A 26358-nucleotide genomic window follows, 5' to 3' on the forward strand; every position below is an offset into this window, starting at 1 on the left:
TAAGTCATTTCCTAAGGTTCTAGGATCAAACGTTTGCTGTGCCTTGTATCTGATCCACAAATTAAGATAGCAAGATGAACACTGTCCATGGTACTCATCACGGTATGCATTCCAACAGTCCGTTGTGTTTGTAACAATCTGGGAAAACCATGCTCTTGGGTTCTATGACCTCATCTAAGCATAGAGCTGTACAGTGCGGAAACAGACCCTTCAGTCCAACTGGTCCATGACAACCAGATATCCTAAATTAATCCAGTCCCAATTGCCTGCATTGGGCCCAAATCCCTCTAAACCTTTCCTATTCATGTACCCATTCAGATGCTGTTTAAATAGTGTAATTGTACCAGCCTCCACCATTTCCTCAGGTAGCTCATTCCACACAAGTACCCAACCCACCCACTGCTCGAAAATGTTGCCCCTCATGTCCCTTTTAAATCTTTCCCCTCTCACCTTAAAGCTATGCCCTCTAGTTTTGGACTTCCACACTCAGGGAAAAAGATCTTGTCTATTTACCCTATCCATGCCCCTCATAATTTTATAAACCTCTATAAGGGCACTTTTCAGACCCCGACGCTCCAGGGACAAATGCCCCAACCTATTCAGCTCAAACGCTCAAATCCTAGCAACATTCTTGCAAATCTTTTCTCAACCCTTTCAACTGTAACAAGATATTTCTTACAGCAGGGAGACCAGAATTGAATGCAGTATTCCAAAAGTGGCCTAATCAAAGTCCTGTACAGCCACAACATGACCTCCTAACTCCTATAATCAATGCATTAACCCATGAAGGCAAGAGTGTCAAATGCCTTCTTCATCACCCTGTGTACCTGCAACTCCACTTTCAAGAAATTATGAACCTGCACTCCAAGATCTCTTTGTTCAGCAACACTCTCCAGGACCATACCATTAAGTGTATAAGTCCTGCTAAGATGTGCTTTTCCAAAATGCAGCACCTCACATTCATCTAAATTAAAATCCATCTGCCACTCCTCAGCCCATTGGCCCATATGATCAAGATTCCATTGTAACCCAATGTAAACTTCTTCATTGTCCACTACGCCTCCAATTTTGGTGTCATCTGCAAACTTACTAACCATACCTCCTCTGTTCACATCCAAATCATTGGTGGCTCAGTGGTTAGCACTGTTACCTCAGAGCACCAGGGTCCCAGGTTCGATTCCAGCTTTGGGTGACTGTCTGTGTGAAGTTTATACATTCTTCCTGTGTCTGCGTGGGTTTCCTCCCTCACTCCAAAGATGTGTGGGTCAGGTGAATTGGCCATGCTAAATTGCCCATAGTGTTAGGTGCATTAGTTAGAGGGAGATGGGTCTGGGTGGGTTACTCTTCGGAGGGTTGGTGTAGACTGGTTGGGCCGAAGGGCCTGTTTCCACGCTGTAGGGAATCTAGCTTAGTCTAAATGACGAAAAGCAGCAGACTCAGCATCGATCCTTGTGATACACCACTGGTCACAGGCTTCTAGTCCAATAAACAACCCTGTACCATCACCCTGTGTCTTCCACCTTCAAGCCAATTTGTATCCAATTGGCTAGCTCCCCCTATATTCCAGGTGATCTAACATTACTAACCAGTCTCCCTTGGGAACCTTGTCGAACACCTTACTGAAGTCCATATAGACAACATCCACCGCTCTGCTCTCATTGATCCTCTTCATTACTTCTTCAAATTACTGTCAAGTTCGTGAGATATGATTTCCTGTGCTCAAAGCCATATTGACTATCCTTAATCAGTCCTTGCCCTTCCAAATGCATGTAAATCCTGTCCCTCAGAATCCCCTTCAACAACTTGCCTACCACCAATATCAAGCACACCAGTCTATAGTTCCCTTGGCCTTTCCTTTCCACCTTTCTTCATAGTGGCACCATGTTAGCCAACCTCCAGACTTCTGACATCTTACCTGTGACTGTTGATGATACAGATATTTCAGCAAGGAGCCCAGCAATCACTTCTCTAGCTTCTCATGGAGTTCTAGGATACACCTGATCAGGTTCTGGGGATTTATCCACCTTTATGTGTTTGAAGACTTCCAGGACTCCTTCTTCTGTAATATGGATACTTTTCAACAGATCTCTATTTATTGTCCCAAGTTCTCTAGCTTCCATATCCTTCCCCACAGTAAATACTGATGCAAAATATTCCTTTAGTACCTCACCCTTCTCCTGTGGTTCCACACCTAGACTACCTTGTTGATCTATTCTCTGCCTAGGTATTTTTTCAACTTAATGTATTTGTAGAATGTCTTTGGATTCTCCTTAACCCTATTTGCCAAAGATATCTCACGACCCATTTTTGACCTCCTGATTTCCCTCTTAAATGTACTCCCACTGCCCTTATAGTCCTCTTGGGATTCACTCGATCCCAGCTGTCTATACCTCACATGTGCCTCCTTCTTTTTCTTGACCAGAGCTTCAATTTCTCATGTCACCTAGCATTCCCTACACCTATAAATCTTGGTCTTCACACTTAAAGGAACAAACTGTCTCTGAACTCATGTTATCTCACTTTTAAAGGCCTCCCACTTTCCAACTGTCCCTTTACAACAGCTTGTGAATAACCTCTCCCAATCAACTTTTGTCTTGTACTCCTGTCTAATACCGTCAAAATTGGGCTCACTCCAATTTAGAACTTTAACTTTTAGATCAGCTCTATCCTTTTCCATAACTATTTTAAAACTTGAAAGAAGTTCTGAGATTTACATATTAATGAATTGAAACCTGCAACCCATTCCGAAAGGTGAAAAACTTAACAGCAATCTAGGTTTGTTCAATATATCGCATCAGTTATTTGACACTGATCTTTTATTATAAATTCTGTGTCCTATGATCCTGCCCCACTAGCTACCTGACAAAGGAGCAGTGCTTCGAAAGCTTGCACTTCCAAATAAACCTGTTGGACTATAACCTAGTGTTGTGTGACTTTTAACTTTATTTTAATAGTACTATGATCATTGGCCCCAAGGTGCTCCCCACTGACAGGTCAGTCACTTGCCCTGCCTTATTTCCCAAGAGTAGGTCAAGTATTGCTCTTCCTCTAGTAGGTACATCACAACTGAATAAGAAACTTTTCTTGTACAAACTTAACAAATTCCTCTCCATCCAAGCCCTTAACACTATGGCAGTCCCAGTCTATGTTTGGAAATTTAAAATCCCCTGCCATTACAATCCTATTATTCTTACAAATGTCTGCGATCTCCTTACATATTTGCTTCTCAATTTCCTGCTGATTATTGGGAGACCGTTAGTGCAATCCAAATAAGGTGATCATTCCTTTCTTATTTCTCAGTTCCATGCATATAACTTCACTGGACGTTCTCCCAGGACCATCCTCCTGAAGTACAGGTGGCACAGTGATTCAGTGATTAGCACTGCTGCCTTACAGCTCCAGGGACCCAGGTTTGATTCCAACCTTGGGCAACTGTCTGCGTGGAGTTTTCACATTCTCCCCGTGTCTGCGTGGGTTTCCTTCGGGTGCTCCGGTTTCCTCCCACAGTCCAAAGATGTGCAGGTTAGGCGAATTGGCCATGCTAAATTGCCCATAGTGTAAGGTGCATTAGGCAGAGGGAAATGGGTCTGGGTGGGTTACTCTTTGGAGGACCGGTGTGGGCTTGTTGGACTGAAGGGCTATTTCCACACTGTAGGGGAATCTAATCAACTGTAATGTTATCATTAACCAAAAATGCCCCCCACCTCTCTTGCCCCCTTTTCTGTCCTTCCTATAGCATCTATACCTTGGAACATTATGCTGCCAGTCCTGTACCTCCATGAGGGCATATTTGTTTGCGAGGGGGATAGCCACAGGAGACTCCTTCACTATCTGCCTCCCTCTCCTAACTTTCCTCGAGGTAACCCATCTACCTGACAGTTTCTATGGTTTTCCTACCTTCCTGAAACTGCCAACCATTACACCCCCAGTACCTGTAAATTCTTCACTGCCTCTAACTCGCTTCAACCAATGCAATACACACAATCTCCAGGAACATTGAAATTCTCCCTAATCTCCCACATCCCACAGGACCATCACATCACTCTATCAAAAGCCATATCTGCACCTTAAACAAGCGACAGACCCAGGATATACCCAAAGAACAATCGGAACACACTTTCTCAAAACCTCAGGGTTAGCAGTCTTACTGCTCAAAAACACTTCCCTGGGATAACGTAATACTGATCTTTTATGTTAAAGGTGTAATCAAGAGTCTGATCTCAGTAAAGCATTAAAAAAAACCTCACTCTACTCGCTATTATAGATTTTCAAAAATAACAGATTAAAATTTACAAGTTTTATAAGTCTTAAAGTCAAATATTTGGGCATTGAAATCACAAACCCCTCCTAGCTGCTGTGTGTAGTTTCAGTAATAAAGGCCCCCATGGTCAGCTGTGAAACTGCACTGCACTGTTTGTTTAACTTTGACCTATCTCCAGAGACTTTTGCAATTTCACAGTCAGTCAGTTGTGAAAGCTCACTGCCCGAGTCTTTTGATGTAATCCTGTTGATCTCAAGAGCCATTCTCCAATCTCTCTATGTGATCACACTCCCGAAACTCTGAATCCTGCTCTCTCGCTTTCCACCTGCTTAAAGTATCGTTGTTTTTGATCTTCCAAAAATAATGCAAAACTTATAAAAAGCGGTAATTACTGTTCCAAGGAAGTGAGGAAATCAGCTCCATCATGGAAAAATCCTCAAAGGAAAAGGAGCAGCATGTACAGACAGATCCAGTGAATCTACAAGAATCTACACAAATCAGGGGTCTGATGGGATATTCTCCCATTTCCTGGTTGAGCGCCGTGCCAACAATACTGAAGAATCTCTGCGCCAATAACATTAAAGAATCTCTGCACCAGTAATATTGAAGAATCTCTGCCCAATCTCAAACCAAGTGTGGTTGGCTTTCCATCTAATACCTTCAGCATGCACTCCCTCCAACACCGACGCACAGTGGTAGCAATGTGTACCGACTGCAACACCAAGGCAACACAACAGCATCTTCCAAACACATGATCTCTACCACGTAGAAAGGACAAGGGCAGTAGATCAATGGAAACAGCACCATCTGCAAGTTCCTCTCCAAACTCATCGCCATCCTGACTTGGAAATGTATAGCCGTTCCTTCAGAGTCACTGGGTCAAAGTCCTGACTGCATTGTGGATGTCCCTACATGGTTCAAGTAAGCAGCTCACCACCACCTTCTCCAGAGCAATTATAGAGGGGCAACAATTGCTGGCCTTCTAATCTATCCCTGGTATAGAATAAAAAACAGGCAATGGGGGAGGATGGCAATATCATCGATTTCATTACAGGTTTATCGCCTCATAGAGCCAAGCTGGCATTTTACCAAAATAGACTTGCTCGGGAAAGCTGGCAGCAGGTCTGTCTTTCACTCTGCAGGTTTTCTATTGGTTCATAAACTCAGCATTGGCATTAACATCCCCTCTTCAGTTTTGTCAACTACTCACGGAGTGTGGGAGCGATGATTCAGACTCTGACGAGACCTGGATTTCTATTTAATCTGGGGCCAGCGAACCTGAACTTGACATTGCTACCAGAGGCTTTAGTAACCACAGGAATGGAAAGGCCCTGGACGTCCCATTGTTCCCAGGAGGCTCCAGGCAGCTTCAGAGGGAGGTGCAGTTCCCAGTGAATGGGAGGAAGAGGCCAACTTCTCCAACCAAGGCTGAGGCAATGGGCAGCAAGTGTGCTTCGGCCAGCCTGGAATTAGTGTGACCAATGACCTGATATGGGCAGGAAAGGTAAGAGCCATCCCACATACAGACTCCAAACCCCACACACTGAATTCTCATACACAGGGAGAGAGAAACAGGGCCCTCTCCACTGTCCTTCAATGGTAATGCTTGACCATCCGGTCCACGGTTAAGGAAGTCTTATTCCCTAAGGCTGTAGACGTCAGGAACAACACCCCCACACAAGCCTGACCCTCATGAGGCACCGGTTCTCAGAGATGTAGAGAGGGCTGACCCTCTCTGTTTGGAAGTCCCTGCAGTGAGCTAACAACTCCTTAGAGCTGTTTCCTGGTGTCCATCTCCCCTGACCTGTGGGCAAAGGGGAGACAGCTTTGGCAGCTGGTGATGATGGTGTTGCTGATCCTTTTGTTCCTCACCAGAAACAGAGATTGCAGAAGGTTTCCCCGTACTGCAGTGAAAGTCAGATCGAGGTGTGTAAACTCCAAGGTAGGTGTATCCAACTCCAAAAGGTCAGATATTGCTCGTGACGAGGTGAAACTATGCACTCACAGCCACTCCTGGAGCACAAACCTTTCACATAGGCAACACAGTAGCTATGCAGTCTCAATGTTTGAGGTTTTTCAGCCTAATAGCCACTTCTTAAATTCATTTGTGGGCCCTGGGCCTCGCTGGCTCACCAGAACTCATTACCCATCTCTAGTTGCCCTTGAGAAGATGATGGTAAACTGCCTTCTTGAACCACTACAGTCCACCTGCTAGAGGTTGACCCATAATGCCCTTAGGGAGTGAATTCCAGGGAATTCCGCTATACTCACCTTGTTGACCCAAATAAGTTTCACACAGTTTTGAAAACCTATGAACTCCCAAATACAGCTAGAATCCAGGATTTAACTCACAACTTATTGACTCTTTAAATCTTTAAACCATTTACCCAAGAGCTTCACAATTTCTAAACGCAACCCGGTAATATCAGAATGACAGCATCCTGTCAAGTTCATGACCTATACATTTGAGACTTCCACCTCCCACCACTCCCAATCCCTGTAATGCCAGTTAAACTTCCACCTCTTGTGTGCGAGATTCTCTTTCTGCATTGATTTTGAATCAGTACCTTCCCCAATGCTGAGCCCTGCTCCTCTTGTGCAACTGATAGGAGCCACACTTCCCAGCTGTTTTCAACTCTCAGTGTCGGAATAGTGAAATGGATAAAGGGAACCAGACTCCCATTCAATCACTGCAAGAAAACCACCTGCTTCACAAGTAATGTTTAAAGAAATCAACTGATTGCAAGAGTTTTAGTTCAAGATATTTATGCCTAGAGACTTTATTCTCTTATACAGTCATAGAGATGCACAGCATGGAAACAGACCCTTCGGTCCAACTCGTCCATGCCGACCAGAGATCCCAACCCAATCCAGTTCCACCTGCCAGCACCCGACCCATATCCCTCCAAACCCTTTCTATTCATATACCCATCCAGATGCCTCTTAAATGTTGTAATTGTATCAGCCTCCACCACATCCTCTGGCAGCTCATTCCATACACGTACAACCCTCTGCGTGAAAAAGTTGCCCCTTAGGTCTCTTTTATATCTTTCCCCTCTCACCCTAAACCTATGCCCTCTAGTTCTGGACTCCCCAACCCCAGGGAAAAGACTTTGCCTATTTATCCTATCCATGCCCCTCATAATTTTGTAAACCTCTATAAGGTCACCTTTAAATTCCCTTAATTTCTATAATACTCGTTATATACATGACTTATATTCACTTCCCCGATATACCTCTTTGTTCATCTCTCATGTCTCTCTGCATTTTCCTGTGTACCTCTCCTCTTTTTCTGTTTGTCTTATTTTTCTCTTTTCCTGTGTCTTTTTCTGAGTTACTCTCTTTCTAAGTCTGACTCTCTTGCTATTTCTCATCTCTGTCACTTTGTGTCTGTTCGTCTGACTCTAAAACTGTGACACTCCCCATCTATTAGGTTTTCTCTCTCTCTCTCTCTCTCTCTGTCTTCATCTTCGATTGTCTCTCCTTCTTTCCTTCTCCATTTCTCTCTCTCACTCAGACCTCCATTGCTGTATCTCTCGATCATTCTTTCTCATTTTGTGTGTAATTCCGTCTACATCTTTCTCTTTTGATTTACCTGAATCCTGTCTTCTGGTAACTCTGTTTTCATGGCCAGCATTTCCCGTGCATATACATCTGGATAGTGAGCTTCATTAAATGCCTTTTCCAGTTCCTCCAACTGGTAAGAAGTGAAAATAGTCCTTAAATTGGGAGAGAAAAGAGAATTAGGAACACACAACTGAATCCACAGCAGTGAAACATGCACAATATGTAGTTTGGAAAAAGTTGCACCAATGATATAGATTTTAACTTAGTCTGTTTAACATATAGCATTAGTGTCTAAACGCAGATGTCACAACATGGCTAGCCTTTTTAGGACCGACTGCAGTTTGTTCTCCTTTTTCATCCTATATCTCCCCCTCTCCATTGTCACCCAGTGAAGATGATTGCTAACATTCCCATGAAATATCTTGAATCTTTCTATTGTGTCCTTAGACTGCCCCCTATCGTCTTAACCTAACCCTGCAGAGTCACAGGCTATCACAGCTCTGTTCACCGCACTTCAGGAATGATGGGAGGATCCATGACAGGGTGCAGAGGAGATTTACGAGATTTCCAGGAAATCAGGGAATTTAGCTACAAGGATAGGTTAGGGAAGCTAGGAAAACAGAAACAACTGGAAAATAGCAAGGATGGATGAATACAACATTGATAGGGGGAATACGGCTGGAATGTGGGACAAATAGGCATTGAGCTAGAATACAGCATCGATATAGCACAGTTTGGTGAACAGCAGGAATAGGGCATAAGGCCATAAGATATAGGAGCAGAACATAGCCCCTGATTCTGCTCCTCCATTCAATCATAGCTGATGTGTTTCTCAACTCCATTGTCCTGCCTTCTCCCTGTAACCTTTGATCCTTTAATAATTTAAGAAGTATCTATCTTTGTCTTAAAGACACTCAATGACTTGTCTCCAAAGCTTCTGTGGCAATGATTTCCATAGATTCACCACCCTCTGAATAAAGAAATCTCCCCCTCGTCTCAGTTCTAAAGGGTCGCCCCTTCACTCTGAGGCTGTGCCCTTGGGTCCTACTCTCTCCTACTAGTGGGACCATCTTCTCCATCTCCATTCTAAACTCCATTGAATACAAACCCAGAATCCTCGACCGCTCCACATATTTCAAGCCTTTCATCCTTGAAGTCATTCTTGTAAACCTCCTCTGGACTCACCGCAACACCAGCACATCCTTCCTTAAATATGAGGCCCAAAACTGATCACAATATTCCAAACACGGTCTGACCAGAGCCTTACACCACCTCAGCAGTACATCCCTGCTCTTGTCTTCTAGTCCTCCAGAGATGAATGCTAACATTGCATTTGTTTTCCAAACTGCCAACTGAAGTTGCATGTTAACCTTAAGAGAATCCTGAGCCAGGACTCCCAAGTCCCTTTGTGTGTTAGGTTTCCAAAGCCTTTTCCCTGTTTAGAAAATAGGCTATGCTTCTATTCATGAGTCCTTCTTCAGGAATCATGCCCGAAACGTTGATTCTCCTGCTCCTTGGATGCTGCCTGACCTGCTGCGCTTTTCCAGCAACACATTTTCAGCTCTGATCTCCAGCATCTACAGTCCTCACTTTCTCCTATGCTTCTATTCTTCCTACCAAACTGCATAATCTCACACTTTCCCACACTGGGTTCCATTTGGCATGTGCAGAGGATTGCAGCTGAAATTCAGCAGGTAGAGGTACATTCTGATGTATGACACAGGTAGGTAAAATCAAACGATATACAATATGGGGTGGTGAACATCTAGAGTACAGTATGGAAAGGTAATTGGCTCTCCCACAATCACGGTGGCACAGTGGTTAGCACTGCTGCCTCACAGCGCCAGAGACCCAGGTTCAATTCCCGCCTCAGGCAACTGACTCTGTGGAGTTTGCACATTCTCCCCGTGACTGTGTGGTTTCCTCTGGGTGCTCCGGTTTCCTCCCACAGGTTAGGTGAATTGGCCATGTTAAATTGCCCGTAGTGTTAGATGAAGAGGTAAATGTAGGAGAATGGGTCTGAGTGAGTGGTGTGGAGTTGTTGGGCTGAAGGGCCTGTTACCACACTGTAAGTAATCTAATCAGCTAGAAGGACAAGTCCAGCAGATAGATTCATAGTCACACAACACAGAAACAGACCCTTCAGTCAAACCAGTCCATGTCAACTATAATCCCAAATTACACCAATCCCACCTGCTACATTTGTCCCATATCCCTCTAAATATTTCTTATTCATGTATTTATCTAAATGGCTTTAACCGCTGCTGCTCATACCTTTTTAAAATCCTTCTCCTCTCAGTTATGCCCGCTAGTCTTTAAATTCCCCCACCCTAGCGATAAGACAGTTGCCATTCACTTTATCTAGACCCCTCATTATTTTATAAACATCTATAAGGTCACCTTTCAACACTCCAGTGAAAAACGTCCCAGCCTGCCCTTTTGTCTCAAACCCTCCATTCCCAGCAACATCCTGGTAAGTCTCTTCTGAACCAGAACTGGAGACAGTACAGATAACTGGGAAAACCGCCAAGGTCAGTTTAGATTAGATTACTTACAGTGTGGAAACAGGCCCTTCGGCCCAACAAGTCCACACCAACCCACCGAAGTGCAACCCATCCAGACCCATTCCCCTGCATTTACCCCTTCACCTAACACTATGGGCAATTTAGCATGGCCAATTCACCTAACCTGCACATTTTTGGATTGTGGGAGGAAACCGGAGCACCTGGAGGAAACCCACGCAGACACGGGGAGAATGTGCAAACTCCACACAGACAGTTGCCTGAGGCGGGAATTGAACCCGGGTCTCTGGCGCCGTGAGGCAGCACTGTGCCACCGTGCCGCCCACAAGTTCTGATTTAGAAATATAGCAGTGTTCCTTCATTGTTGCTGGGGCAAAATCCTAATGACACTGTGGGTCTACCTACACCACATGGACTACAGTGGTTCAAGAAGACATCTCACATGGTTAATTAGGAATGAGCAACAAAGCTGGTCTACAAAGGTATGCCGACATCCCAGGTACAAGTTTTAACATAAAGGTGACTTATAACATGGATTGGTGAGCAGGCCATAAATAGGCAAAGACAAACTATAAGCACATTGCAATGATGCAGAATGAGTAGAGGTATTGTTAAAACAGACACAGTGCTGGAAAAGTGTAGCCGGACAGGCAGCATCCAAGGAGCAGGAGAGTCAACGTTTCGAGCATAAGGCATTCATCAGGATTCCTGTCCCACAGATGCTGCCTGACCGGCTGTGCTTTTCCAGCGCCACACTTTTCAACTCTGACTCTCCAGCATCTGCAGTGCTCACGTTCTCCTAGTTAAAACAGACACATCTGACCACAAACAAACCGTGCACATAAATTCTCACCTGTGACGTCTTTTCTTCCTCTTTTTTGTTTGGCTCAGGTTGGATTTGGAAAGCTTTCTGTCACTTGACGAAATGTCTTCAGAATCTGAATTAAAACAGAGAGTGTTTTCATACATAAAATGTATTTTGAAAGATCAATTCCGAGGTGTGTAACAGTACACTATTCGGCTGTACATGATCTGCGATGGAGCAGGATAAAACACACTGTTGGCTTGCCATCTCAAATGTACCCAAATCAGGAATTTGATGTGCACTGCTTTCCCTATTGATTGAATTTGATCATCCAAATAATTAATTAATTAATAAAAAGTGGCGTAAATTCTAAAAGAAATGCAGAAACAGTGATACCTGTGGGTTTAGGTGTTCCCTTCAGATTTAACTTTAACAATGTGTCAGAAACTGGGAATGGTTTGAGTTGTTGTTTTGATGCCATTTCTAATTGTTAAAAGATATTTATGGCATTGAGTGTGGCCATCCAAACCATACTGGTGCCCCAAAGAGCAATCTTCTCTCAGAGTGTACTGAATCTGGGGAATTCTTTGTCACAGAGAGCTATTGATGGTGGGTCATTAATTATACTCAAGGCTGAAATAAGAAAGGTCTTTAAAATGGAAAGGAATCAAGGGTTACCAGGAAAAGGCAGGAAAGTGGAGTTGGGGATTATCAGATCACCTTGACTCCATTGAATGGTGAAGCAGATTCGATGGGCTGAACGACCTGCTTCTGTTCCTGCATTACATGGCTTAATTGTGTCAGTCCCACTGTCACACAAAAAAAAAATCAGTTGCCCTGGGTGAGGCTTGAATTCACTGCCTTGTTGCTTTATAATAACCGACTGTTCCTCAAGAACGTGGGCATTTGGAGCTGGGGGAGGAGGTTCGGGGGCCATGTGGATGTAAACAATCCTGCAGAACAATTCAGGATCCTTTACTTTATAAATAGAGGTTGTGGTGAAGCTTTATAAAATGCCTGCCTTTCCAGTCTACACAACTGCAGGGGCACTCTCACCACCCATGCATACGTAGTTGCCAACAGAGATTGCAGCAGGTAGATGGGAACATTGACCAGTTAAAACCCACTTTAACGATTGCAGATCAAAGCAAGTTTTCTTGCAAACATTCCCCTGATGTGCAGATTCATAACTGTTGTGTGATCTTACTCTGCCTAGACTCACAAAGCCGAGCAGTGACAGGGAGACAAGCAGGGCAGCGAGTGGGGTTGTGAGCAGGGTAAGGCGACTACAGAGTGGGTCTGTCAGCACAACAATGCATCAGCGGCAACGTGCACATGTGGAATGGGAGTTGGCCTCTAGTTCCAGGCATTAGCATCACTGACTCCCTGCACCAGGTTATAAAACAACTGAAGCAGTTGTATCCAATTCTGGGCATTGCACTTCAGGAAGAGTCTGTAAGGTTTGGAGAAAGTGCAGGAAAGATTTCTGAGGATAGTTCCATGGATGAGGAACATCAGTTACGTGGTTCGAAGTAATGTTGAGAGGAGATTTGGTAAAGAGCTCAAAATCACGCGGAGACTAGACAGAGCAGAGAGTGAAAAACACCCTTTGGTGGAAAGGTTACGATCTAGAGGATATTTAAAGTGATTAACAGAAGAAGCAATTGCAACATAAAGAAATATTTCTTCTTATGCAGCGAGTTGTTAGGATCTGGAGGCATTGAACCTGGTGGCTTCAAAAAGGGACCAGGCTGCATATGTGCATAGATCACTGAAAGCAAAAAGACAGATAGACCGGGCAGTAAATCAAGCATCCTCTTTCCCTCTACTAATAAAGTCAGGTTTTATTAATAGAGGTTCAGAGTCCAACAGCAAGGAGGTGATGTTGAACTTTATCAGATACTTGTTGGACCTCAGCTTGAATATTGCGCACAGTTCTGAGCACCACATTATAGGAATGATGTGAACATCCTGGTGATTGTGCAGAAGTGGTTCCAGGGACAAAGAGCTTCAGTTTCCAGGAGAAATTGAAGAAGTTGGGACTGTTCTCCTTGGAGAGAAGCAAGCTAAGAGGAGATCTGATAAAGGTTTCCATCATCGTCAGCACGCAGGGTAGAGTTTGTTTTATTCTTTCATGGAATGAGGGGATCACTGGCTAGGCCAGCATTTATTACCCATCCCTAATTTAAGAGTCATCCACATTGCTGTGGGTCTGAAGTCACATGTAGGCCAAATCAGATTAGGATGGGTTTTTCCAACAATCGATTTATTGGTCACCATTCGACTCTTCATTCCAGATATTTATTGAATTCAAATTCACCATGTGCTGTGGCAGGAATTCAGCCCAGGTCCCCAGAATGTTACCTGGGTCCATGGATTAACAGTCCAGTGATTATACTACTAGGCCACTGCCTCCTCCTAATAGACAGGGGAATAGACAGGGAGAAACTGTTCCTGCTCATGAAAGGAACAAGAATGAGAGGGCTAGATTTAAAGAGATCTGCAAAAGAAGCAAGGGTGGAGTTAGGAAAATCTAGTTCACACAGTGAGTATTTAGGACATGAAAAGCACTGCCTGGAAAGGTGATCGAGGAGAGAGTGAGGTCTGCAAATGCTGGAGATCAGAGCTGAAAATGTGTTGCTGGAAAAACGCAGCAGGTCAGGCAGCATCCAAGGAACAGGAAATTTGACGTTTCGGGCATAAGCAGTGGTTAGCACTGCAGCTTCACAGCGCCATGGACTGGGTTCAATTCCAGCCTTGAGTGACTGTGTGGAGTTTGTATATTCTCCCTGTGTGGGTGTGCTCTGGTTTCCTCCCACAGTCCAAGGATGTGGATTGGCCATGCTAAATTACCTGTAGTGTTAGGCGCTTTTGTCAGTGGGAAATGGGTCTGGGTGGGTTACCCTTCTAGAATCTAATCATAGAATCCATACATTGTAGAAACTGGCCCTCCGAAGAGTAACTCAGCCAGACCCATTCCCTTACTCTATTATCTTACATTTACCCCTGACTACGCACTTAACCCAAACATCCCTGAACACTATGAGCAACTTAGCATGTCCAATTCACCTAAACCGCACTTCTTCGGATTGTGGGAGGAAACCAGAACACCTCGAGGGAACCCATGCAGACACGGGGAGAATGTGCATACTCCACACAGACAATCGCCAAGACTGGAATTGAATCCAGGTCCCTGGCGCTGTGAAGTAACAATGCTAACTACTGAGCCACAGCACTGCCCCAATAGATCATCGAGTAAAAGGTGAGGTCTGCAGATGCTGGAGATCAGAGCTGAAAATGTGTTGCTGGTTAAAGCACAGCAGGTCAGGCAGCATCCAAGGAACAGGAAATTCGACGTTTCGGGCCAGAGCCCTTCATCAGGGCTGATGAAGGGCTTATGCCCGAAACGTCGAATTTCCTGTTCCTTGGATGCTGCCTGACCTGCTGTGCTTTAACCAGCAACACATTTTCAGCCCCAATAGATCATGCCAACTATTCAAATTAATATGCAAAACTAAATCATTCTTAAAAATTGTACTTTACCACCAAAATTGAGAAAACAAAATCATTTTATAGTACAGAATAGCTCTTCAAAGAATAAGAAATGAGCAGACGCACAACAGGAATGAGAATCTACAGAAGTATCTCATGGACCCCACAAAACAGTGCCAACACTGTCTCTCCCAATCCTGGTCACCTCGAGTATCTTCATCCCAATTCATCTCATCTGACCTGAACACCCTTCACTCACACAGAAACAAAGCCGGTGTCCAGGTGTTAACACTGTGGAAAACTGACTTCCAAAATGGAGGGGCTACACAATGGGGATTCCTATCTCTTTTTTTTAAACAAGGAACTCCACACAAGACAACCAAAAGACTTTTAAATCTCAGTTAAATCAAATGTTTTACTCTTGAATAAAATATTGACTGACTCTTGGCGTTGACTAACTTCCATAAGCCATTCCTTTTACAGATCTTCTCTAAATGCCTCCAAATCTCCCTCAAACTCTTCCACCATGACATTTTGATATCTCCTTTAACCCTCTCCTAAACCCATTTTAAAAATTATGGTCTGTTATCTCCTTTAAACCAATAGGTTAAGGAAAGACTTATTAGAAACTGTTATCTTACAATTATAGAATATAACTTTATTCTATGAAATCTTATTTCAAAAACAAACCACACTTTGTGTTGCTTCAACCATCATTCAGTTTGTATCACTTTCAGGCCCTACCCGTGCTCACAGGGAGGCTATAGACATTTTGTGTAACAACATCAGGTATAAACACATGGGCTGTTTCTGTATTTTGTAACACACCATGTCCAGAGCAACTCCTCTGCTTTTTGTATTCTCCAGTACTTTCAATTAAGATAGTCACTGTCAATTGTAAAATGGTAACTATATTGCTGGAGAAATTAGGAGAATAAAACAAGTGGAAAGGTTTATTTTTGAAAGATATATATGTATAAATCTATTGATGCCTTTGTAATTCTTGTTGCTGAACACACACACACACAGACAGACAGACAGACAGACAAACACACACATTCCCCTTTGGATAGTGGGGGGTGGGGGGGGGGGGAATGTTGCAGATCATTCTCTTTAAATTGAGGGGTGAAACTGGGACAATTGTAGAGGTTGTTAAGACAGATGTTTTCAGACTGAATGTCTGTGCGTGAATCCTCTTGATTTCATATTTGTGTTATTCGATTTTTATTGAGCCAGCAGCACTGTTTTATCAGCATAACGCAATGGACGTATATAAACCTCCCAGATTACATGGTGGCAAAATGTTGAGAGTGCCAGTATTTGCTGATGATTTCTAAGTGTCTGTCTACATATTTGAGTGTGTACACCAGTATCTGGAGAAGTTATCTAACAGTGTTTAAATATGTGCAGCACAGCCCTGACCAGCCGTAATTTTCTATCATATATTGCAAAATGATCTGTTTGTCCAGAACAGAGCTTATTATAAAATGGAGCTGATCCATTTTGTTTGTCGGTATCCTACCCTCCATGAAATATTCCTAGATCTTTCAATGTACTGGTGCTGAATGAAGATCCAAGACTGATGGCACCCAGTGAGGTAAAGTCGATTTTTATTCACACCACACAGTTTAATATGTGAAAAAGTTTGCAGTTAGCCATGACAACTTATTAATTTTATTCATTTGGAAGCAGTGGGCATGACTCCTTTGGAATTCAACATTGCCAGATGTAATTTTGTCAATCCAGTGATTCTAGAATCATCCAAATATAATAAGTACGGCATCTGCATTTACGAATAGGTAAACCACAAATACATGAACCATATAGTTAAATTGGCTCAGTATACAAGCAAGCCCATTCAAAATGCATCTGTAAACCCAGCTAACTGCATCCCAATCCTAGAACCTGCAGTCCAAAGATATGCAAGTTAGGTGGATTGGCCGTGCTAAATTACCCATAGCGTTTAGGGATGTGTAGGTTAGGTGCATTAGCCATGGAAAATGCAGGGTTATAGGGAAAAGTTACGGGGATGGGTCTGGATGGGACTTGTTAGGTGAAATGGCCTGTTTCCTCGCTGTATGGATTTATGAAACAAATCCCCTATCTATAATCTATTCACAGGATATGGGTGTCACTGTCCGTGTCAACATTTAATGCCCGGAGGGCAGGTAAGAGGCAACCACATTGCTGTGGGTTCAGAGTCACATGTAGGCCAGACCAGGTAAGGATGGCAGATTTCATTCTCTAAAGAGCATTAGTGAACTAGGTGGGTTTTGACAACAATTGGCAATGGTTCCATGGTTGCCATTAAGCTAACCTTTTATTCCACTACAAATGTTGTTATCTGTCATAGTGAGATTTGAACCCAGATCTCCAGACCATTAGCATGGTGGGGGGGGGGAGGGGTCCATGGATTACTAGCTCAGTGATATCACTGCTATGCCATTGGCCCCCTTAAGCCACACCCAATGCATTAGACTAGTTCGATACTTCAGTTCTATAAAAAAAGATTATCCTGAAAACCCTCACAAAATGCTACAGCCTCCTACCCATATGTACCATCAAACCTATTTTGACATTCCCACATTGTTGTCATCACTATAGTCTTACCAGACCATAGAGGCTGCTCACTCATTAGAGAGAGAAGCAACTGGTGGTGATTTAACCTGAGGGCCACCAGACCTAAGGTGAGGGAAGAGGAGAGTCCTTTATGGTAACCTCAAACCGGTGATGGGAATTGAACCTGTTGGAATCATACTGCACTGTAAATCAACAATCCAGCCAATTGAGCTAAACCGATTCCCACTTTCCCACAAATGTAACCATATACTGTAGCATTCTCAAAATCTGCCCAACAGCATGTCAGCAAACCAATTTATAATGTTCCTCCAGATCCAACAAGAACTGACAAATGCACTAGGAGACCATTCCTAAATTTCTAATGCCCTCAAATACAGTACACCACTGTGCATCAATCATAATATTTTTTTCTATATTCATTTATGAGATGTGAGCATCACCAGCATTTATTGTCCATCCCTAGTTACCCTTGAGAAGGTGGTGGTGAGCTGCCTTCTTGAACCACTGCAGTCTACCTGCCCTAATGGAGGGAATTCCAGGATTTTGACGCAGCGACAGTGAAGGAATAGCAGGATGGTGAGTGACTTGGAGGGGAACTTGAAGTTAGTGGTGTTCCCATGCATTTGGTGCTCTTGTCCTTCTAGATGGACATGGTCATGGGTTTGGAAGGTGCTGTCTGAGGATCATTGGTGAACTTCTGCAGTGCATTTTGTAGATAGTACACACTGCTGCTGCTGAGCGTCAGCGCTGGAGGGAGTGGATGCATGTGTTTATATATTCTTGAAAGGAATGTACTTGCATGGCTTATTGGACAGTTCTTTCAAAGAGCTGAAACAGCTACAATGGTCTAAATGGCCTCCAGTTATACTGCTTTATTTAATGATTTTATGCATTAGTCAAATTTATCCAATGCCATCGTCATACCTATCTGCATACACTAAATAAAGCAGTAAACTGACTCAAAATACTCAAGGAAGGACACCAAAATAATCCTACAGATTTAGATAATTGACCAGAAAGCAAAATATGTGTCCACGTATGTGACAAAATGGAGTACTGTGAACAGTTTAGGTTCTCTTATATAAGAAAGGATATCCGGCCATTGGAGAAGGTTCCCAATGCTGATTCTGAGGATGGAGAGATTTTCTTATGTGGGAAGGCTCAGTACTTTAGGCCTGCACCCAGTGGGAGGTGACCTTGTTGAATATATAAAATTCTTAAAGGTTTTGACAGGATTGAAGCAGGCAGGTTGTTTCCTCTTGTAACAGAGCCTAGAATAACAGGAGATAATCTCAGAGTAAGGGATCGCCCAGTCAGGACAGAGATGAGGAGGAATTTCTTCTCTCAAAGAGTAGTGAATCTATGGAGTTGTTTAATGCATAGTGATGGCCATTAAGTATATTCAAGGCTGAGACAGACAGATTTTTAATCAGTAAGAGATTCAAGGGTTATAAGGAAAAGGCGGAAAGTGGGGATTATCGGATCAGCCATGATCTCGTTGAATGGCAGAGCAGTCTTGATGAAATGAGTGGCCTACTTCAGCTCCTATGTTTTATGGACTTAAAACACCAGCTGATACACTGTCACATTTAGCCAACCAATTCCAACATGCACTGAATTTAATCAAATTAACCCATTGAGACCATTAGATTCAAAATATGAAGCAAAATCCACAAAATATGTCAAATCAGACAAAAACATCAACATTTGGGAGTAAAGCAGCTGTAAATCTAGACAAAATACCTACAAAATCCACATATATATCTATGAAGTCCACTTGAATGAGTTGACCAATAATAAAGCCCACTTAATTTGTGCCATCAATTCCATATCACCACATACTTCATTAACCCACTCAATTTTCTAATCAATCTACACAATAACCCTTCGCAATTAATTCACCTAACTCGGCCTGAATCCAAAAAAATATGTCAATCTCAATCGAATATAACATCAATGTCAAGGAACTGACTCAACGTTATCATCAGCCAAACCCATTCAAACATTCTAACTCCTGTTTACATACACCACGAAACTCAATCAAATGTAAGATCAAAGCCCACCCAATGCAAACAGTCACCTGATCCACTCATCCTAGCATTGGTGTGAAAATAAAATGCAATGAATCATGACTAAACATAGAAAGCTCACCAAAATATGCCAAATGCACCTAGTTATCCAATATTTAGCTAAATACTCCATTGGTTCAGCTAAATACACATGAAACAAGTTCAAGGGCTGAGTGGGTGTTATTGGTCTTATGTTTCGATGTTCCTTCGAACAATGAATCAATGTGGAGAAATATTCAGCAACTTTGTGCATGGTCTTGGAACCATTAGAGTGTGACACCATACTGTTGCTGAAACAGCATAAAAATTAAAACTTCTGCACGCCTTTCCGAACTGCCAGATACATTTGCTTCATAAAATCTAATCTAATTTGAAAATGCGCACATTCTTGAGAATTTTACTGGCAGCATTCAACAGTCACCCAAGGCTTCAGTGTTCTGAAGGTGTACAGGATCCAGAAAGCCATGTAATAAAATCACTGCAATGCTGCTGTTCCCTGTCCAGCTTTAAAAGCCTTGTTTACAAGGCTCCAAGACCTCATCACTCACTATCACCACAATCTCCTCCACCTCTATAACAGTAGGGTGCAGTCCTTTTAATCTGGACCCATGTGCATCTTCCATTTTAATCATTCCATAGAACTGTGGAAATCTGAAACAAAACAGAATGTGTTGGGGAAACACAGCAGGTAATCCTTATGGCACACCACTAGTCACAGGCCTCCAGTCTGAAAAGCAATCCTCCACCACCACTCTACTTCTGTTGATACACACATTTATTCCCAAAACAGTGTTGAGCTTTTAAATTATTTGAACTCATAAGAGATATCCTCCTTCCAATATTTTGACTGTAGGATTTTCATATTGACCAGATCTGACCAGATGAGTAAACATAATTTTGTCATTACAAGTGTAGGTAAAAGTACTATAGTCCCAGTCTCTCATCAGAAAGAGACAACTGATTGTTGAGAGGTATAGGGAAGGAATTCTGGGGTTTAAGGACCAGGTAATTGAAGGCAAGATCTCCCAACGATGAAATGATTAAGAAAACCAGTACAGGAGAAACCTAGCAGGTCTGGCACCATCCTTGAGTGCTGACTAAGAGTCACTGGACTCAAAGCTTTGACTTTGTTTTACTCTTCACAGATGCCAGACCTGCTGGGTTTCTTCTGTACTGGTTTTCTTAATCATTTCATCATTGGGAGGTCTTGCCTACAGTTACCTGGTCCTTAAACCCCAGAATTCCTTCCCTATACCTCTCAACAATCAGTTGTCTCTTTCTGATGAGAGACTGAGACTATAGTACTTTTACCTACTCTTGTAATGACAAAATTATGTTTACTCATCTGGTCAGATCTGGTCAATATGAAAATCCTACAGTCAAAATATTGGAAGGAGGATATCTCTTATGAGTTCAAATAATTTAAAAGCTCAACACTGTTTTGGGAATAAATGTGTGTATCAACAGAAGTAGAGTGGTGGTGGACGATTGCTTTTCAGACTGGAGGCCTGTGACCAGTGGTGTGCCATAAGGATCATATAAATGATTTGGATGTGAACATAGCAGGCATGGTTAGTTAGTTTGCAGATGATACCAAAATTGGTGATGTAGTGGATAGCGAAGACGATTACCTCAGTGTACACAGGATCTTGATCAGATGAGCTGATGGGCTCAGGAGTGGCAGCTGTGGCTTAATTTAGATAAGTGCAAGGTGTTGCATTTTGGAAAGGCAAATCAGGTCAGGGCTTATACACTTAATGGTAAGGACCTGGGGAGTGCTTGAACACAGACACCTTGGAGTACAAGTTGGTATCTCCTTGGAAGTAGAGTCGCAGGTAAATAGGATAATGGAAAAGACATATAGTATGCTTGCCTTTACTGGGCAGTGCATTGAGTATAGGAGTTGGTGGGAGTGGGGGGGGGGGGGTAATGTTGCAGCTATACACTACTGGAATACTGCAAGCAATTCTGGTCTCTCTGGTTTGAGTTACAGGGAGAGGTTGCATAGGCTGGAGCTATTTTCCCTGGAGTGTCAAAGACTGAGGGGTGACCTTATAGAGGTTAATAAAATCATGAGGAGTATATATAAGGTGAATAGATAAGGTCTTTTAGCCAGGGTGAGGGAGTCCAAAACTAGAAGCCAAAGGTTTAAGGTGAGAGGGGAAAGATTTAGAAGGGATTTAAGGGGCAACCTTTTTGTGCAGAGGATGGTGCGTATGTGGAATGAGCTGCCAGATGAAGTGATGGAGGCTGGTAAAACTGTAGCATTCAAAAGGTATCTGGTGTATGAATAGCAGGGTTTAGAGGGATATGGGCTAAATGCTGGCAAACAGGACTAGATTAATTTAGGATATCTGGTCAGCATGGATGAGTTGGACAGAAGGGTCTGTTTCTGTGCTGTACATCTCTATGACTCTATGTAAATAGAACTTGAAGGCAAATTAATACTTTATCAACATACTGTTCAATTATACACAGTATTACATTACTTTTGAATAACCCAATTGAAAACTATTTCTCAGTAAACTTGTCCTTCTTTTTCAGTATGATAGTTAATCATAGCATGCAACCACTGCATGAAGCGCATTGTCAAATGTTTCACCAAATTAGTACCATTGAATAGTACCTAAATGAATGGGTGTTGTTGGCAAAGACTATAATCCAATGAGTGTTAAAAGAATGTGAGATGCTTACAGTCTAGGTAATAACAAAACATATATTCTAGATTGATATTAGAGCTGTGTCTATTACTAGAGCTTCCCAAATAGATCTGAAATTCTATGCTTTATTCTCAATATCATGTGTATTCCATTTTTAGATTCCAGTCTATAACTCAGTTGCAAATATTTCATTCTGTATATAACCAATGAAATTTCCTTGATTAGATTCCAGGCTGTTACTCATTCCTAAGTCTCCATTATTCTATATGTAGAATGTGTTTTACAGATAGTTCTATAGAATTACTGCTAATTGATAACTTCATAAAAATCTGTTTCTCAGATAAACTATTTTGTTAGCCTAGTACATTATTGCAATAGCCATTCTGAACTGCTAAGTATTCATTCAGTGCCAAATCAAAATTGTTTAAATGATCAAGTCAAGGTATCTCATGGGAAGATGTAAAAAGGGCTAACTATCCCCAAGGAAACCCCTTTTAAAACATTTGACTAAAAATGAATGAACAGCTGCATTCTCTTTAACACATAGTAAGTAATATGGACCAATTCATGCATGATCACTTAAAAATCTAAAGTAAGCTATTTGTATTGTCATCAATAATATTGAACCTTTCTCTTCCTCTGTCCACCATCTCAGCTGACTGGCCCTATATCTTCCTTCACTATTAATGCCTCGATGTGTACCAGTATTGAACCTGCATTTTCTGTGATGATCAGTCTCGCCTGGGGAAAGGGGTGAGGAAATAACTGTGCAGAAGTATTTCAACATCGTGCATAGACTGTAACTTAGTAAACCCATGGTATTTCCAGTGAATGATTGAAATGAGTGATTCAGGTAGCTACATTTAAATCTAAAAAATTTTCATTTATGTAATCCCTTTCACAACCTCAGAATATCCAAAGTGCTTCACATGAAATGTAGTTCTGGAGTGTAGGCTCTGGCGTGATGTTGGAATGTATGAATCAGGGGTCACACTCTAAGAATGCAGGTAGACCATTTGAGACTGAAATGAGGAGAAATATCTTCACCCAGAGAGCAGTGAGACTGTGGAATTCTCTGCCACAGTTTGAGACCAAAACATTGAATGTTATCAAAAAGGAGTTAAACATAGTTCTTATAGGGCTAAAGAAATCAAAGGGTTTGGGGAGAAAGCAGGGACCTGGTATTGAGTTGGATGATCAGCCATGGGGCTGAAGGGGCTCAAGGGGCTGAATGGCCTACTCCTGCTCTTTCTTCCATGTTTCGTTTTTACGGCACCACGCTACCACAAATGATCTATCTTTTTTGTGACGTTTCTGACGGATGATCCTCCTGTTTTTCTTTGAAGTAGTACCTGGGAACATTTACATCCTCCTGAATGAGCAGACAGGGCTTCTGCTTAATATCACACCCAAAGGCAGCATCTCAATTCAGTACTACACTTCCTCAGCCCTGCACTAGAGTTCAGTTCTTGGCTTTTGTCCTCAAGCCCTGGAGTGGACATGTACTGAAATCTTCTGACTCAGAGCCACAGGTGTCATTATATATCTATGATCTGTGCAAAATCAAATTTGTGGGAGGCATTAAATAAAAGTAGACAAATGGACACAGGTTCTGCATAGTAATGACATCCTGTTCACCTCAAAGAAACCTGGTTCAAGAAGGAAGTTTTGGAACAGACCACCAAAATTGAAATTAGCCTAACAGCTGAATCTCCCATTGAGGACGTCTTAACAATGCACTGAGAAAATCAATGTATCAGATGAAATCTGTTTTATGAAAGGGAAATTTGTGTTTGACAAAATTGATGAGTTTTACAAGAAAAGGTAAAAGGAAAGCCAATAAATGTAGCATACTTGGATTTCCAAAAGGCATTTGATAAGTTGCCAACAGAAAAGGTTCACACACAAGATAAGGATGCATAAATTGCTGGTATTATATTAGATCAAAGATTGGTTAATGGGAAAAGAACAGAGAATAGGGACAAGGGGCATTTGCAACATGACAACAAGTAATTAGGAAGACAAATGGCATGTTAACTTTTATTACAAGGGACTGGAAGACCGAAATAAGAAAGTCTAGCTACAATTCCACTGGGTTATGGTCAGGCCATCTTGAAATATCAAGTGCAGTTTTGGTCTCTACAGTTAAGGAAGGATACATTATAATTGGATTTGAGGCAGGGCAGAAAAGGTTTACTAGATACCTAGGAAGAGGCTTTTCATATGATGGGAGTTTCAGTAAATTGCGCTTTAGATTCTCGTGCATTTAGATTAGATTATTTACAGTGTGGAAACAGGCCCTTCGGCCCAACAAGACCACACTGACCCGCAGAAGCGCAACCCACCCAGACCCATTCCCCTACATTTACCCCTTCACCTAACACTACGGGCAATTTAGCATGGCCAATTCACCTAACCTGCACATTTTTGGACAGTGGGAGGAAAGAGCTGAAAATGTGTTGCTGGTTAAAGCACAGCAGGTCAGGCAGCATCCAAGGAACAGGAAATTCGACGTTTCGGGCCAGAGCCCTGTGGGAGGAAGCCAGAGCAAACCCACACAGACACAGGGAGAATGTGCAAACTCCAAACAGAGAGTCGCCTGAGGCGGGAATTCAACGTGGCGCTATGAGACAGCAGTGCTAACCACTGTGCCACCATGCCACCCATAGAAAGTTGAGAGGAACTTATACTGGAACATTCAAGCTACTGAATGCACACAGTGGGGAGGTTATTTTCCACTGGTTGGAGCATCTGTTCATTACGGACAAAGGCTCAGGATAAGGGACCAATCACGTATGGCTGAGATGAGGAGAAGTTTCTTCACTCAAAGATTTGTGAATCTTTGCAAATTCACTATCCCAAATGCTTTATCTTTAAATACACTTAAGGCTGAGAGGGTTGGAAAATGGAGGAATTTGAGAAATGGGTGACAAAGTGCAGTTGAGGCTGTTGATCAGCTGTAATTGTATTGAATGATGGAGCAGGCTTGAGCAGCTGAATAGTTGCTCCTATTTTTAACCCTATGTTAAGATATTTAAATTTTGAATGTATTTACAGAGCAATTTCTATGCTCAGAACTTTTCACCTCCTGCTGATGTAATGGAGGAGAATGGCTTCCTTCTGACTGGAATCCATGCCACAGAATTATAGGTTATACAGCAAGCAAACAGACCTTCGGTCCAACCAGTGCCCATATCCCTCCAAACTTTTCCTATTCATGTACTTATCCAAATGTTTGTTAAACGTTGTAATTGTACCTCAGGAAGTTCATTCTATTTACAAACTACCCTGTGTAAAAATTTGTACCACTCATGATCTTTTCAAAATCTCTCTCCTGTCATCTTAAAACTTTGCCCCTAGTCTTTGACCCGCCCCCATCCCAGAGAAGAGATACCTACCATTAACCCTATCTACACTGCTCTGATTTTATAAACTTCTATAAGATCACCTCTCAACCTCCAATGCTCCAGTGAAAAAAAATCCCAGTTTATGCAACTATTCTTTATAACGCAAACCTTCCATACCCAGCAACATCTGAACCCTCTCCAACTTAATAATACAGGAAGTCCCCAGGTTGCAAGTGCTTGACTTACAACCGTCCCACACTTGCGAACTGACCATACAATGTTTTGTCCTAACGAATGGGTGAACTAATTAGCCCGTATCTGTTCCGACTTACACACAAATTCAGCTTATGAATAGCGTTAAAAACGGAACTCATTTGTAACCTGGAGACTTCCTGTATCCTTCCTATAACTGGGCAACCAGAGTTTCAGTCCTATCTAAGGTTTCTATAACTTGGGCCCTGATCCACCTATCCACCACACGTTACTAATACACCTCATCTCTGCTCCCCTTAACTGTAGCAAGGTTTGACTCTGTGAAGCTCTGTGCCTTGGATTCTCACGATTAGAAGAAGAAAATTCCAGAGGATCCAACAGAATAAAAATTGTGCACCCACATGAATGGCAGTGTCAACAGCTCAAGACCAGACCTGCAGTCTTTCTGCAAAAGCTCATAGGATTCAACTTGGTCCCATTATCTGAGCCAATCTCAAGATCTACTAAGCCAGCTTTTAAAATGTGATGAGAATGCTTTGATAGAAGGTAGACACCCTTGTTAATGTATATTTTACAGTTGCCATTATGAATTACCCCACAGATAAACACAATTCATAAGCATGCATTGGCACCCGGGAGGAGGTGCAGAGGAGGTTCACTGGGTTGATTGCACAGTTGAGAGGGTTGGCTTATGAGGAGAGATTGAGTAGACTGGGATTATATTCATTGAAATTTTGAAGAATGGGGGGATTTTATAGAAACATATAAAATTTTGAAGGGAATAGACAAAGCAGAAGCGGTGAAACTAGAACAAAAGGGCACAGCCTCAAAGTAAGTAGGAG

At 42.4% G+C, this 26358-nt stretch overlaps 1 protein-coding gene across 1 annotated transcript in view; it reads right to left on the bottom strand.

Annotated features, from left to right (window-relative positions):
* Positions 1-26358, bottom strand: part of vsx2 (visual system homeobox 2) — a 72437-nt gene that overhangs the window by 34296 nt on the left and 11783 nt on the right. Inside the window, exons 2-3 of the mRNA XM_060829001.1 lie at positions 11204-11288; positions 7857-7980 (exon numbers count right to left, since the gene is read on the bottom strand). Coding sequence (XP_060684984.1) covers positions 7857-7980; positions 11204-11288 — 209 coding nt within the window. The remainder of the gene's footprint in view (positions 1-7856; positions 7981-11203; positions 11289-26358) is intronic.

Source organism: Hemiscyllium ocellatum, chromosome 8 (assembly GCF_020745735.1).
Source record: "Hemiscyllium ocellatum isolate sHemOce1 chromosome 8, sHemOce1.pat.X.cur, whole genome shotgun sequence".
Classification (NCBI taxonomy): Eukaryota; Metazoa; Chordata; class Chondrichthyes; order Orectolobiformes; family Hemiscylliidae; genus Hemiscyllium; species Hemiscyllium ocellatum.